Here is a 14,568-nt window from a genome sequence, read left to right on the forward strand (position 1 = left end):
TCGTCGAAAGAATGAGAGTTACATCGAGGCCTGTACTCTGGAGCGGGATCGATTTGGAGCGGTCTTGTGATTTCCTGCAAGACAGGAATGTCTGTATTCTGCCATGGCCAGCGAAGTTCCCGGATCTCAATACCATTGAGCACGTCTGGGACCAGTTGGATCAGAGGGTGAGGTCTAGGGCCATTTTCCCCCAGAAATGTCTGGTAAATTGCAGGTGCCTTGGTGGAAGAGTGGGGTAACATCCCACAGCAAGAACTGGCAAATCTGGTGCAGTCCATGAGGAGGAGATGCACTGCAGTACTTAATGCAGCTGGTGGCCACACCAGACACTGACTGTTACTTTTCATTTTGACCCCCCCCCCCCCCCCCCCCCCCCCCCCCTTTGTTCAGGGACACATTATTCAATTTCTGTTAGTCACATGTCTGTGGAACTTGTTCAGTTTGTATCAGTTGTTGAATCTTGTTATGTTCATACAAATATTTACACATGTTAAGTTTGCTGAAAATAAACGCAGTTGACAGTGAAAGGACCTTAATTTTTTTGCTGATTTTAGATCTATTGTATCAATCAAATGTATTTATGAAGCCCTTTTTACATCATCAGATGTCAGAAAGGGCTTATACAGAAACACAGTCTATAACCCCAAAGAGCAAGCAATGCAAATGTAGAAGCACAGTGGCTCGGGAAAAACTCCCTAGAAAGGCAGGAACCTACTGTAGGAAGAAACCTAGAGACGAACCAGGCTCTGAGGGGTGGCCAGTCCTCTTCTGGCTGTTCCCGGTGGAGATTATTAGAGTACATGGCCATTTAAGCCCCGATCGTTCTTCAAGATGTTCAAACGTTCATAGATGACCAGCAGGGTCAATGCCTGTACCACTGTATGCTGCTACTAAATGCAAAGGCAGATGTTGTGGTAGTGCTTCATCTATTATGAATTCACTGTCCTTTTTAAATTGATCAGTATGCACCATCTATGCAATGTAATGGCTGCACTCTAAGCATGTGGGAAGGCTCTGTTAATGGCTCCGGGGCATTAGTGGGAGTAAAATCTGGCTAATTTTTATGCCCTCGATCATCATCATCCAGACAGCACGGCCTTTGACCGCTAGCTATTGAAGCTCCTAGCATCATCCATACCCTTTATGAGCACAGCCAGATGTTCTAGCAGAAAATGTCCCAGACCTATTGACATTGGACGTTATTATATTTGACCCATTCCATTTGTAATACAGCATTAAGGGCCTGTGTGACTTGGTTGGTAAAGCATGGCGAACGCATCGGCAGGGTTGTGGGTTCGAGTCCCACAAGGGACCAGTATGTAAAAGTATGGTGTAGGTGTCTTGTTTTGTTCATTTGGTTAGTTGTGGTGGAAAAGGTCAGTTAGTGAGCGTATCCCAGCACTAATGGGCACAGATTAAGAGGATCAGAGCCTGGGAGAAAGGAAAGTGGTTTGTTGGGTTATGTTTCCCACTGCCATTGGAGCTACCTTTTGCTGTCGTTTTTTTGTTTCAGGGCCAGTTAAGCAAACATTGTTCTGTCCCTGGAGATAGGCCTATCCATCACTCCTTGGATGGGCCATTTACATACTGTCTGACTGGGCACTGGACTGGAGGAGGCAAACCCAATGGAACAATGAGAGCAAATTAGTCAGCAGGAAGCTCTTTGTTTGAGGATATAGGGAGAATAACTTGTTTTCTTTTTTCTCAGTAATACCTCCTCCCTCTTGTAATTACTTCAAGACAAATTACATTTGGGCAAACAGCAGAAAGATGAGCCTGTTGCCGGGTGTCTGGTTTTCGTCTTTCTATCGTATCCTTCCCTCCTCTGACAGCTGATGTGTTTTCTAAACGTGTCCTATTTGTAAAATCCCCAGGATGATAGTGGCGTGATGCCCAGTTACTCTGCATATCTGACACTTCCAGTGAAATACAGTGACTGGCCGGCTCTGTGTCATTCCACCTTTTTATGTTAAACATTGTTACAACATGGTTACAACATGGTTACAACATGGTTACCGCAGAGGTTTGTAGCTCAACTTGGTTGATTTCTTTTCACTTCAGATAAATCCCTTTATCAGCATGGCCTCGCAAGCTGCCTGATCTCGCAAGCTTACATGATCGTTCGCTGCACGGTGATCAGTCTGGTAATTACAAGGGTAGTATCAAATTGAATTAGTCACAAGCGCTTAACACAACAGGTGTTCACTGAAATGCTTACTTACGAGCCCCTAACCAACATTGCAGGTAAAAATGTATAGATATGAGTAAGAATAAGAAATAAGAGTAACAAGTAACTAAAGAGCAGCAATAAAATAATAATAGCGAGACTATATACAGGGGGTACTGGTACAGAGTCAATGCTCGGAGGCACCGGTTAGTTGAGGTAATATGTACATGTAGATAGAGTTATTAAAGTGACTATGCATAGATTATAACAGAGAGTAGCAGTGGGGGGGGGGGGGGGGGGGGGGGTCTGAGGACCCATGCCAAATCTTTTCAGTCTCCTGTGGGTGAATAGGTTTTGTCCTGCCCTCTTCACGACTGTCTTGGTGTGCATGGACCATGTTAGTTTGTTGGTGACGTGGACACCAAGGAACTTGAAGCTCTCAACCTGCTCCACTACAGCCCCGTCGATGAGAATGGGGGCGTTCTCGGACCTCTTTTTCCCTGTAGTCCACAATCACCTCCTTTGTCTTGATCACGTTGAGGGAGAGGTTGTTGTCAGCACTTCCTCAGAGAAATAGTTTTCTGTCCTACTGACCGAGAATGTTGCACATTCTTAGCATACGTTTGATTCAGTTCATTGCCATCTACTGTTTGGCACTCCATTAGCTAGTCTATATCTTTGTGTCTTTGCTTTGAGTTAAAGCCACTATCTTTTGCTCGTTCATACAATCATAATGGATTTTGTTTGTTTGCCCCCCCTTCTGCAGCTTTTTATCATTACCAACGATATCAGCACATTCTCTCCCATCCACCAGTGTAAGGTGATAATGAGTCTGTAAGCTTCTGAAAAAGCCTTGGTTGATTAAACACTGATTGGGCAGAACATTGTGGCCATGTGTTCAATGGCTGGGCTAATTACTTTTCCAAAGGGGTTGCTAGCAGACGACACACTTTGATCTTTGGAAGCCCACTCATTCCACTTAGTCTTGTACACTGCGTCACCACACGCACACGCACACAGAGTCATATAGCATCCACAAGTGAAAAAGACTGCAAGGTAACAGCGGGTTAGCTCCTGTACAACAGCAGCATAATTCCACTGGCGGCAGGTAGCCTAGCGGTTAAGAGTGTTGGGCCAGTAAAAAGGTTGCTGGTTTGAATCACTGAGCAGGAAAGGTGGAAAAATGGTCAGTTCTGCACTTCTGCAAGGCAGTTAACCCCCAACAACAACGGCTCCCCGGGCGCCGATGATTTGGACGACAGCGACCAGCACTGCTCTGATTCAGAGGGGTGGGGGTTTAAATGTGGAAGATCCATTTTGGTTGAATGCAACTGATCTGGTATTCCCTGTTCCACACTATAAAAGCTGTAATTTTCCTATCTGAAGATCAATCTGTCTCGCAGACACACATTGTCTTGACTCTGCCTCAGAGAAGCATGTGCACATGACAGCGTTCATGATTGACCGGTTTTCCCCGGGTTTTTTTTTCAGACGTTTCTATTTTTGGCATCCTAAAGTAGAGGGGGCCTTGTGTTCAGCTGTCACACAGAAGCATCCATTTTAATATTTTAATCCACCTGGATTTTCCACATTGGACTTTCGGTCAGTGCAGTTGTTGCCCAGTTTTGTTAGCCAGGCTTTTCCTCCAGCTCTACCCCTAGACGTTTAGCCTAATTTGGAGCTCTGGTTATTAACTGGAGGTGAAAACACAACTACCAGCTAAATTCCAACCATAATTAGCATTAGCCTTACGGCTCTCTGTCCAGTATCCCAGAAGAGAGGTTGTTGACCTGTCTTGTGTGCCTGGATGTGGACACTCCTCTCTGGGTGTGTTTGCTGCTGCAGCTGGGTGTGGATCGATGGTGCAGGGTGTGATAGGCTATGTTGCCTAGGGGGACCTGTAATTCAATACCACAGACACAGACTGCCTCTAGCTTCTGCTCTCTCTGTAACAAGCTTCCTCCACCACCACCTAAATCCCATTTCCCCTCCTCTACAGTCACCCTCCTCTGGCTTCCTTCCTCAACCTTATTGTTAATGTGCACGGACGCTGGATAAGTGTGTTTGTCTGTAATTGGACTGCAATGCACTTCGGTGTACATATTGTCATTTTATGCAGCTTGTGCATGACACGTGCTTTTGCCTTATTGTGCTTTTGCATCATGAATTTGCACTACATATTTTGTCAATATACGCTACATTACCTGCTCTTCAAACATCTCATTCCAAAATCATGGGCACTAATATGGAGTTGGTCCCCCCCTTTGCTGCTATAACAGCCTCCACTCTTCTGGGAAGTTTTTTGGAACATTGCTGCGGGGACTTGCTTCCATTCAACCACAAGAACATTAGCGAGGTCGGGCACTGATCTTGGGCGATTAGGCCTGGCTCGCAGTCGGCCTTCCAATTCATCCCAAAGGTGTTCAATGGGGTTGAGGTCAGGGCTCTGCAGGCCAGTCAAGTTCTTCCACACCGATCTCAACAGACCTTTTCTGTATAGACCTCGCTTTGTGAATAGGAATGTCTGTGTTCTGCCATGGCCAGCGAAGTTCCCGGATCCAATACCTGCTGAAACAGGAAAGGGCCTTCCCCAAACTGTTGCCACAAAGTTGGAAGCACGTAATTGTCTAGAATGCCATTGAATGCTGGAGCATTAAGATTTCCCTTCACTGGAATTAAGGGGCCTAGCCCAAACTATGAAAAACAGCCCCAGACAATTATTCCTCCACCAAACTTTACAGTTGGCACTATGCATTCAGGCAGGTAGCATTCTCCTGGCATCCGCCAAACCCAGATTTGTCCGTCGGACTGCCAGATGGTGAAGCTTCATCACTCCAGATAACACGTTTCCACTGCTCCAGAGTCCAATGGCACAGAGCTTTACGCCACTCCAGCCGATGCTTGGCATTGTGCGTGGGGATTTTAGGCTTGTGTGAGGCTGCCCGGCCTAAGAATCCCATTTCATGAAGCTCCCAACAAACAGTTATTGTACTGACATTGCTTCCAGAGGCAGTTTGGAACTCGGTAGTGAGTGTTGCAACCGAGGACAGACAATTTTTACGTTACTCACTTCGGCACTCCCGTTCTGTGAGCTTGTGTGGGCTACCACTTTGAGGCTGAGCCGTTGTTGCTCCTACACATTTCCCCTTCACAATAACAGCACTTACAGTTGACCGGGGCAGCACCAGCAGGGCTGAAATTTACGAACTGACTTGTTGGAAAGGTTGCATGCTATGACGGTGCCACATTGAAAGTCACTGAGCTCATTAGCTAGGCCATTCTACTGCCAATGTTTGTCTATGCAGACTGCATGGCTGTGTGCTCGATTTCATACACCCATCAGCAGCGGGTGTGGCTGAAATAGCCGAATCCACATACTTTTGTTTATATAGTGTCTATGCAGTGTTTGTGCAGTTGTGTGCGTCTGTATGTCACTTTCGTACCATCATTAATACCAAACACACTATTCCCAGGGCTTATCTTGCTCCTGTCACGCCTGCCCTGGCTCCTTGATGTACATCTGGTGGGGATGGGTTGGTCATTAGAATATTGGGATTTATCTGGCACAGTGGAGCGGTAAGCAGAACAGCTAGCGCCACGGGAAGCCCGCCGGCCCTTTGTCATAATGATGCTGCTGCTGCATTTCACCCTTCTCTGAGCGCACAATTCATTTACACCCACCTCCATATTCTCCCATAATCCCCCTCTCTTTCAATCAGAGTGCAATCTGAGCAAGCCACTGTGATAGGCTAAGAGGCGTCTATTGTGCATCACACGTCTTCGTTTGCCCCATAGAAGAGACAGAACCAGTTTTACCTGCCTCTGTTCCAGGGGGATATGGAATGATGATACGCAGGTGTGTATTTTAAGCCCTGAGGTAATGCGGTCAGCAGAGGGATTTAGGAGGCATGGGGTGTCTCACTATGGCGAGGTGTGGCACTACTATCCTAGTCACACTTGTGACAGTGACACATCTGGGACAAGTCTAGTGATTGGGGGAGGGGAACACCCCCTCTGCAGTCACTCTTCCTGGTCTGATCACAACCCCTAGTTCCTCTTCCTAACCCATCAGTTCTTGCAGATCTGAATGAACTAAACTCAGCAACTAAAGAAACGTCCTCACTGTCAACTGCGTTTATTTTCAACAAACTTAACGTGTAAATATTTGTATGAACATAACAAGATTCAACAACTAAGACATAAACTGAACAAGTTCCACAGAGATGTGACTAACATAAATGGAATAATGTGTCGCTGAACAAAGAGGGGGTCAAAATCAAAGTAACAGTCAGTATCTGGTGTGGCCACCAGCTGCATCAAGTACTGCAGTGCATCTCCTCCTCATGGACTGAGATGTTACCCCACTCTTCTACCAAGGCAGGTGCCTTGGTAGTTCCCAAACATTTCTGGGTGGAATGGCCCTAGACCTCACCCTCCGATCCAACAGGTCCCAGACGTGCTCAATGGGATTGAGATCCGGGCTCTTCGCTGGCCATGGCAGAACACTGACATTCCTGTCTTGCAGGAAATCACACACAGATCGAGCAGTATGGCTGGTGGCATTGTCATGCTGGAGGGTCATGTCATGCAGGAAGGGTACCACATGAGGGAGGAAGATGTCTTCCCTGTAACGCGCAGCGTTGAGATTGCCTGAAATGACAACAAGCTCAGTCCAATGATGCGGTGACCCTCCACCTCCAAATCGATCCCGCTCCACAGTACAGGCCTCGGTGTAACTCTCATTCCTTTGACGATGAACGCGAATCTGACCATCACCCCTGGGGAGACAAAACCGCGACTCATCAGTGAAGAGCACTTTTTGCCAGTCCTGTTTGGTCCAGCGGCGGTGGGTTTGTGCCCCTAGGCCTACAAACCCTCAGTCCAGCCTCTCTCAGCCAATTACGGACAGTCTGAACACTGATGGAGGGATTGTGCGTTCTTGGTGGAACTCAGGCAGTTGTTGTTGCCATCCTGTACCTGTCCCGCAGGTGTGATGTTCGGATGTACTGATCCTGTGCAGGTGTTGTTACACGCGGTCTGCCACTGCAAGGACAATCAGCTGTCCGTCCTGTCTCCCTGTAGTGCTGTCTTCGGCATCTCACAGTATGGACATTGCAATTTATTGCCCTGGCCACATCTGCAGTCCTCATGCCTCCTTGCAGCATGCCTAAGGCACGTTCACGCAGATGAGCAGGGACCCTGGGCCTCTTTCTTTTGGTGTTTTTCAGAGTCAGTAGAAAGGCCTCTTTAGTGTCCTAAATGTTCATAACTGTGACCTTAATTGCCTACCGTCTGAAAGCTGTTAGTGTCTTAACGGCCGTTCCACAGATGCATGTTCATTAATTGTTTATGGTTAATTGAACAAGCATGGGAAACAGTGTTTAAACCCTTTACAATGAAGATCTGTAAAGTTATTTGGATTTTTACAAATTTTCTTTGAAAGCCAGGGTCCTGAAAAGGGGACTTTGTGGGTTTTGTTGGCCCAGATTTTATTGAGGTTTTCTCTGCTGCCTCTCCTATCAAATAGTCCTTTATCGTGCTACTGTATGATGTAAGAAGTTGTCATTGCTTAAGTGCTGTTAGTCTACACATTCAATATTATGTCCCATGGGAGATGTTCCAGTAGGTGCTTCCTTATTAACCAGAGCGATAAGACCTCATGACTCACTCTGATTTAAACATGGATTTGCGTTAATGCCGTCAACATTTCTGTGTTGGTGAACAGTAGTAGCTTATGTAAAAAAAATATTTAAAAAACCGTTTCTGCCTATGACAGACTATTGAGACTGTGATGAAAAATGTAGATTGAGATATGTCAATATGTCTCTGTTCACCTACAGTCCTTGTCTAGTAAATTTAAAGTCATAGACTGGGTGTCTCTAGGGAGACATGAGAATCATTGAGATGACGGGATTGTCTCATGTACAGTAGGTGATTCTGACAGGCGTCTTAAAATCAAAAGCACCCAAGGATGTTTATGGCTACTCGTGACACTTGATGACTTCAAAACATGAAAAAACCCATGTTAGGTTTAACGAGAAGGGCAGTGTCAGCGCTGCCCTCTGAAATGGCAATCTGGTGTCGACCACATGCTTAGCATGGGGTGGAATTCCCACTACCCACTGCCAGCTTCCTCACTCTGTCAGGCACAGCTAGTGGGTTCTTTGAACTACTGTATGCCTGGCGCTTAACATGCATTATTGATGGTAAGGGGCTGTTCTGCGATGCCAGAGGCTTTTTCTGCTCCATTACCGGACTCCCACTGGGACGTAGACACTACCTGTGAGATGCACACTTCACCCCAGCTAGCATTGGCTAACACAGTTAGTACTGTATTTCTACTAGGGAAACTTCACTTTAGTTAGCGTTGGCTAACACAGTTAGCAATGACCTCCTCTATTTCTATGTGCCCTGGCTGTAAGAAGCCTCTGTCTGCCTGTTGCAAAGCTTTAGTCATTAGCGCTAGACTGGTTTCTCTAATCCGCCAGCAGCACCCTGGGGACAACTGCAGGAAGTGTGTACCGCAGGCCACATGATGGAATAAGCTCTCCTCCACCTTTTTTTCTTTCTCGCTCTCTCTCTCTTTCCGTCTCTTGGTTGATTTCCCTTTAGCTCTCTCTCACTCACATGTGCACCTCGATTTCATTCTCTCCCCCTCTCCATGTCCTCTGCATACTGTCTTCCTCACACTCAATCCCGCTCCCTCTAGCTTTGCTCTCATACACACACTCCCCTTTCCACTCAGGTGCTGTTGAGCTCGACTGATGACCTTCAGTGTGACCTCCAGAAACTAGCTAGCAACCTTTCAGACAGGAAGTGAGGGGAAGGCCACTCATGACTTGAAGAGCTGTCTGCACAGTAAAGGCCTCAGACGTAACGCATCAACACAGTGTGAGCTGGTGTGAGAATGGATTTGTAAAAGGGCCGCTTTTCATAGGCGTGAGAAATTGTGACAGGAACATTATAGGCTAGGCTAAGACCGGCTCAGTTTAGCTTTTCGCTAGCAGCCTGGCTGTCTGTCACTAGCTCTCACTCACTGCAGGCCTATGTGCCAAGTTGTTTAACTGAGTGCCGGCGGCGCTTAACTTTTCACAGGGGTGCAGACCTGGGGTCAGGCCTCCTCGATAAGGGTGCACTGTAGCCAGCCTCGGTGCCTTTGTCCAGGGGGAAGGTTTTTTCCATCGCACCGGAGAACTGGGTCAAGGGGATTAATTTCCTGGCCTGGCTGGATCTAGTCGTTTGGCGCTAATGGGAGATTAGCTGGGAAGTTTCAGTTCCAAAACGTCTCTGGGTGCCGCCTGCCTGTTCTTCACATGGGTTGGGGGGATATTTAGGAAGTGATTGGTGCCTCTAAATAGGGGTGGTTGGGATGTGGAATGGGCAAAGGAGGGGGTTTGAAGGGGTTGGATGTTTTCCCACCCCTGCTGTTCATCAATGTGACTGGATTAATTACAGGGGGCATTGTGTTCATGGGGGGCAGGCTGGCCAGGAATCAGGTGGTGTAGGGGGGTATCCATTGGCCTTCTATTACCAGAACGCTTTCATTACCATTCGGTGGTGGAGCGTCTTTTTTTTTTTAAACTTTTTTTTTGTATATACAATCTTTTGATTGGCCACCCACAATTCCCCATTGCTTTTATTTTATTGGCTGTCTGGTGTCCATTTTGTTTCTCAAAGTCACTGCAGACACTGAGAGTTATGAATAGGGTAATTGCTCAGCTCGGAGTAATGTGCCCTTGAGCGTAATAGTGTAATGGGCTATTAGCGGCTCTATGTTAATTGTTTTAGCCTTTCTCGTGGCACAGTCAGGGCAGTGTGTGAATAGCCTCTCTCTCTCTCTCTCTCTCTCTCCTCTGCTGTTACATGGTTGATAGAAGCTATGTTTTGCCCAGCGTTCTTTTTGCAGCAGCTGTATTCCTCATAGATGTCTGTAATGAGGTTGTGAGCACAGCACCACTGGGGGTTTGGTAAGTAGTGGAATTAAAAGAGGGCCTAATGAGGTTTCTCTCTCCCTCTCCTCATCCCTTTGGTCTCTTCACTCTCATTTGCTTCCCACAGCAGTCTAAAGTCAACCCTATCTGTACAGTAGGTACACTCATGACAGACAGACTGACTCTTTCCTCTCAGAAAAACAACAGTATTGACAAAGCTTCTAGAACGTTTTCTCATGTTTCATTTTCAGAATCACTTGTTGACCCGTGGGTTTAATATAGTTTTGGAGAGGCTGTTGGAATATTTGTGTCAGCTAGTCAGGGTGAGGGGTATCTGTTTTTTGCACTGATTTAATGTCTCTTCAGGTGATGTTTTCATGGAGAGGAGGATATGTCTACGTGTGAGTAACATTGGCCTCTCTCTCTCCCACTACCTAGGTATCGGTAAGAATGTGATCTGTGACCGAACCGCCACCCCACTGGATGCCTTTCGCATGATGTCGGCCGCCCAGTACTACCCCAAGCTGCTGAGCATCATGGGAAACGTACTGCGCTTCCTTCCCGCCTTCGTACGCATGAAGGAGCTAGTGGAGGAGGGCTACGTGGGGGAGCTGCTGGTCTGCGAGGCCCAGGTCCACAGCGGCAGCCTGTTGGGTAAGAAGTACAACTGGAGCTGTGACGACCTGATGGGCGGTGGGGGGCTGCACTCGGTAGGCAGCTACATCATTGACCTGCTCACCTTTCTCACGGGCCAGCGGGCGGCCAAGGTGCACGGCTTCCTCAAGACTTTCGTCAAGCAGACGGAGCACATCTGCGGCATCCGACAGATCACCAGTGACGACTTCTGCACCTTCCAGATGGTGCTGGAGGGCGGCGCCTGCTGCACCGTCACACTCAACTTCAACGTGCCTGGTGACTTCCGCCAGGAGGTGATCGTGGTGGGCACAGTGGGCCGGCTGACGGTCAGCGGCACGGACCTGTACGGCCAGAAGAACACCATGGAGGGAGGGCCGGAGCTACTTCTGAAAGACAGCACCCCTCTGGAGAAGGCCTCCCTACCGGAGAAGGCTTTCAGTGACATCCCTTCGCCCTACCTGACAGGAACCATCCGTATGGTGCAGGCGGTGCGTCAGGCCTTTGAGGACCAGGACGACCGGCGCACGTGGGATGAAAGGCCGCTGACTATGGCGGCCACATTTGAGGACTGCCTGTACGCACTTTGCGTGGTGGACAGCATCAAGAAGTCCAACCAGTGCGGCGAGTGGCAGAACATTGAGGTGATGAAAGAGGAGCCCGAGGTAAGCCCGGCGTACCTTATCAGCGAGGCCATGCGGCGCAGCAGGATGTCGCTCTACTGCTAGCACTGGCACCTAAATGGCTGTCTGGTGCTAGAGACTGGGGGTGAGAGAGCTGTCACTGTGCCCTCATTGGTTCGCTAAAAAAAAAGATGTGAACAGTGATGAACTCTCTCCAATCTCATTGTCCTCTCTTCTGCATGATCTATTCTGGAATCACTACGCCGTGCATCGTGACTCTGAGAAAGTGGAGGAATAAAGAGCACCTCCAAAAATAAAAAGGCGTTGCTATGGATGCTACACTCGGGACAACAGTGGTTTAACTGTACCTCTAGAGAGGTGAATGTTTAATCCCCAGGGGGCTTCGGACCCTGTCTCTGTGTATGTCTGCTGTGTGTGAAACCAGAGAAGAAAAACGCAGCGAAATCAATTGTTTGTCTGGTAGGGCTTTTAGTGAGGTCCACTCCTCCGGTTAAGTATGCAATAAATCCAATCAGAGCTCCAGGCTAGTGGAATTAAGTCATCCTAAGCAAAAAAAAAAGTGTGATGGGTCCACACTCATTCGCACTCAGAATTATGTCATCCTGCCTGAATCAAGGGAATGCCTTTTTTGCCTGCTTCTCGTTTTTGTAGTAACGTCCATATGCAATAGACCGACACATAATCTGTGGATGGTGGTGCAATCCCATGCTATGCTGTGAGTAAAACCTAGGCACATGTTTTCTATCCCCATGTTTTCAATCTCAAGGGCATGCCTGTTGCCAAGCTAATATCCTTAGCTTAGCCAGCTAGGTTAGCGGTGCATGCGATAAAGCTTCTTACACAACAGCAACGATGTAGAGTGAAACAATCAGTAATAGTGTCCCTCTGGGATAGTGCATGAATGGGACACTTCCACGCATGAAACATTCCCATCTGCTTGTAAAGGCTAGTGTTTTGTGACTCTTATAGTTTGTGTGAATATGTAGCTTAGTACTACTAACAGAAGGGCAAGTAGAACATGGCCTATTTTTTTTTTTTTTTTTTTGAGAAGACCTCTGGTTTTCACCTCATCACTATCCACATCACTATCCACACAGGTTACAAGAGATAATGGTAGTACAGTAGCATAACTTCACGAAGCCAAAACATTTTTGTAATTTATTCAAGCTCGATCTTATTGTTTCCCCAATGTTGATTGTGTTCTCAAATGATGCTACTGTATATCACCATCTGCATTTGCCTACTTTTCCACGGTCTTGTATAATACAAAATAGTGAATATGGTTTAAAATGTGTCATGATATAAATGTACTGTATGTATGTTATTTGGTTTTAAACTATCTGCAAAAGACAGGAACTGGAACATGTTTTGATACACACACTGTTCAGTATAAAATTATTTATTTTTAATTTTGGACTGATTTCGTACTGTGTCGGGAGAAGAAGTCTAGTTCGTGGGCGACAGTTGAGGTAAGAGAGGCCTTTTAGTATTCAGTTTCTCTGTGTGTTGGTCCATACTGTGGGATGTCTGAAGACAATGACTACTTTGGTTGGAGTATATAGACATTTTTTAATCATGTGATCCTAATTTGTAATAAATGTTGATAGGTGCAGCCATTTTAAGATTTGTAGCTATTTAATCGTTATCTGTCCAGTCGGCCATTTTGCCCTGTATTCATGTTTCATCGATGTGCTATATTGTGTTTGACAGTGGGCTTTGGAACGGTTCATATTTTTCTGACCATGCTCCAGTTAGTTTATTTGGCATTTGTGTTGTGCAAGTTATTTTTTTCAGTAGCTTTTCAGCCAACAAGACAAGCTTCTCACATGCCCGCTGACCTTTCCCAAGTTCTGTAAATACTATCTCACTCTGATGGGTGACCATGATGTGTTCTGCATAGAAACATGATAAGATGTCACCTGTTATATCATTGCAGATCATAATAGCTTATCAATACTGTAGACTTTCCCCTTTGTCCACTGAGGACCTTTATACCATAAACATGCCTTGATCTTTTCAATGAAACCTGGAAAAAATTATACTGGAATAAACTCTCCAAAGTTGCACACTATGGTATAAGAACCCCCCCGGTTACTTGATGGACTTTGCCATTTAAAGGATGGAGATATAGAGCAACGTCTAAAGATGTGCTCTTTCCAACTCTCTCTGTTAGTCCCCTATATTCCTATCCCAGGTCAATGGCCTTGTTTCAAACAATGCTACTCTAAAGCTGCACCCAGAGAACAGGAGAAGAAGTCCCCCGTTGAGGCCTTATAGGGAGGACGTAGGAACCGTGGTTTAGTCCCCAGTCTTTCAGTCTGGATAAAACTCTATAGCTTTACATATATGACAGGAAAGAAATAGGGACTAAATTAAATCAAACACTTGAAGAAAACCCTTGTGAACACTTCACATTATAACATATGCTGAATCAAACTTATTATCATGGAATATCAATGTAGGGGAGAAAGGATCAATGCAAAGTAGAGAGGAGTCCCTTTGCCGATTTGATCCAGCACCCATGTGTATTTAGGCTTAATCCTACATCTTGCTACGGTGCTGTAGAGCAGTCCTCCTCAAACCTCTCCTCTGGAACCCCCAAATGTTTTCCTGATTCACCTCGTCAAGGGTTGTGTTTCTCTGCCCAGACATTGAGGACGCATGCCAGTTATTACAATGCCTGGATGGGTATTTTGCGTATCAGATAACCACATATGTTAGAGCAATCTGGTGCCCGACGGCACAGTTGATGAGGTGGCACGTGACCATTGGTTGAGTCATGCAACTTCTGACCAGGGGAATGCAACCAAGGGCTTGACGATTAGTTGATAAGTTGAATCAGGTGGAATAGATCAAATACGTGGAATGGCTGGTGGTCCCCGAGGAGAGGTTTGAGGATCACTGCTCTAGAGGCACCTTACCATTTTCTTCTACACTGAACAAAAATATAAACGCAACAATTGCAAGGATTTTACTGAGTTATAATTCATGGAAGGAAATCAGTCATTTGAAATACATTTTTCAGGCCCTAATCTATGGATTTCACATCACTGGGAATACAGATATGCATCTGTTGGTCACAGACACCTTAAACGAAAAGGTTGGGGCGTGGATCAGAAAACCAGTCAGTATTTGGTGTGACCTCCATCATGCAGCGCGACTCCTTCGCATGGAGTTGAATCAGACTGTTGAT

General features: G+C 46.4%; 1 protein-coding gene across 1 annotated transcript in view; it reads left to right on the forward strand.

Annotated features, from left to right (window-relative positions):
• Nucleotides 1–14,369, forward strand: part of si:ch211-276f18.2 (glucose-fructose oxidoreductase domain-containing protein 1) — a 39,918-nt gene extending 25,549 nt beyond the window's left edge. The window contains exon 2 of the mRNA XM_021562724.2: nucleotides 10,537–14,369. Within this exon, the coding sequence (XP_021418399.1) occupies nucleotides 10,537–11,459 (923 nt within the window). The 3' untranslated portion in view covers nucleotides 11,460–14,369. The remainder of the gene's footprint in view (nucleotides 1–10,536) is intronic.
• The last annotated feature ends 199 nt before the right edge of the window (nucleotides 14,370–14,568 follow it).

Source organism: Oncorhynchus mykiss, chromosome 15, assembly GCF_013265735.2.
Source record: "Oncorhynchus mykiss isolate Arlee chromosome 15, USDA_OmykA_1.1, whole genome shotgun sequence".
NCBI lineage: Eukaryota > Metazoa > Chordata > Actinopteri > Salmoniformes > Salmonidae > Oncorhynchus > Oncorhynchus mykiss.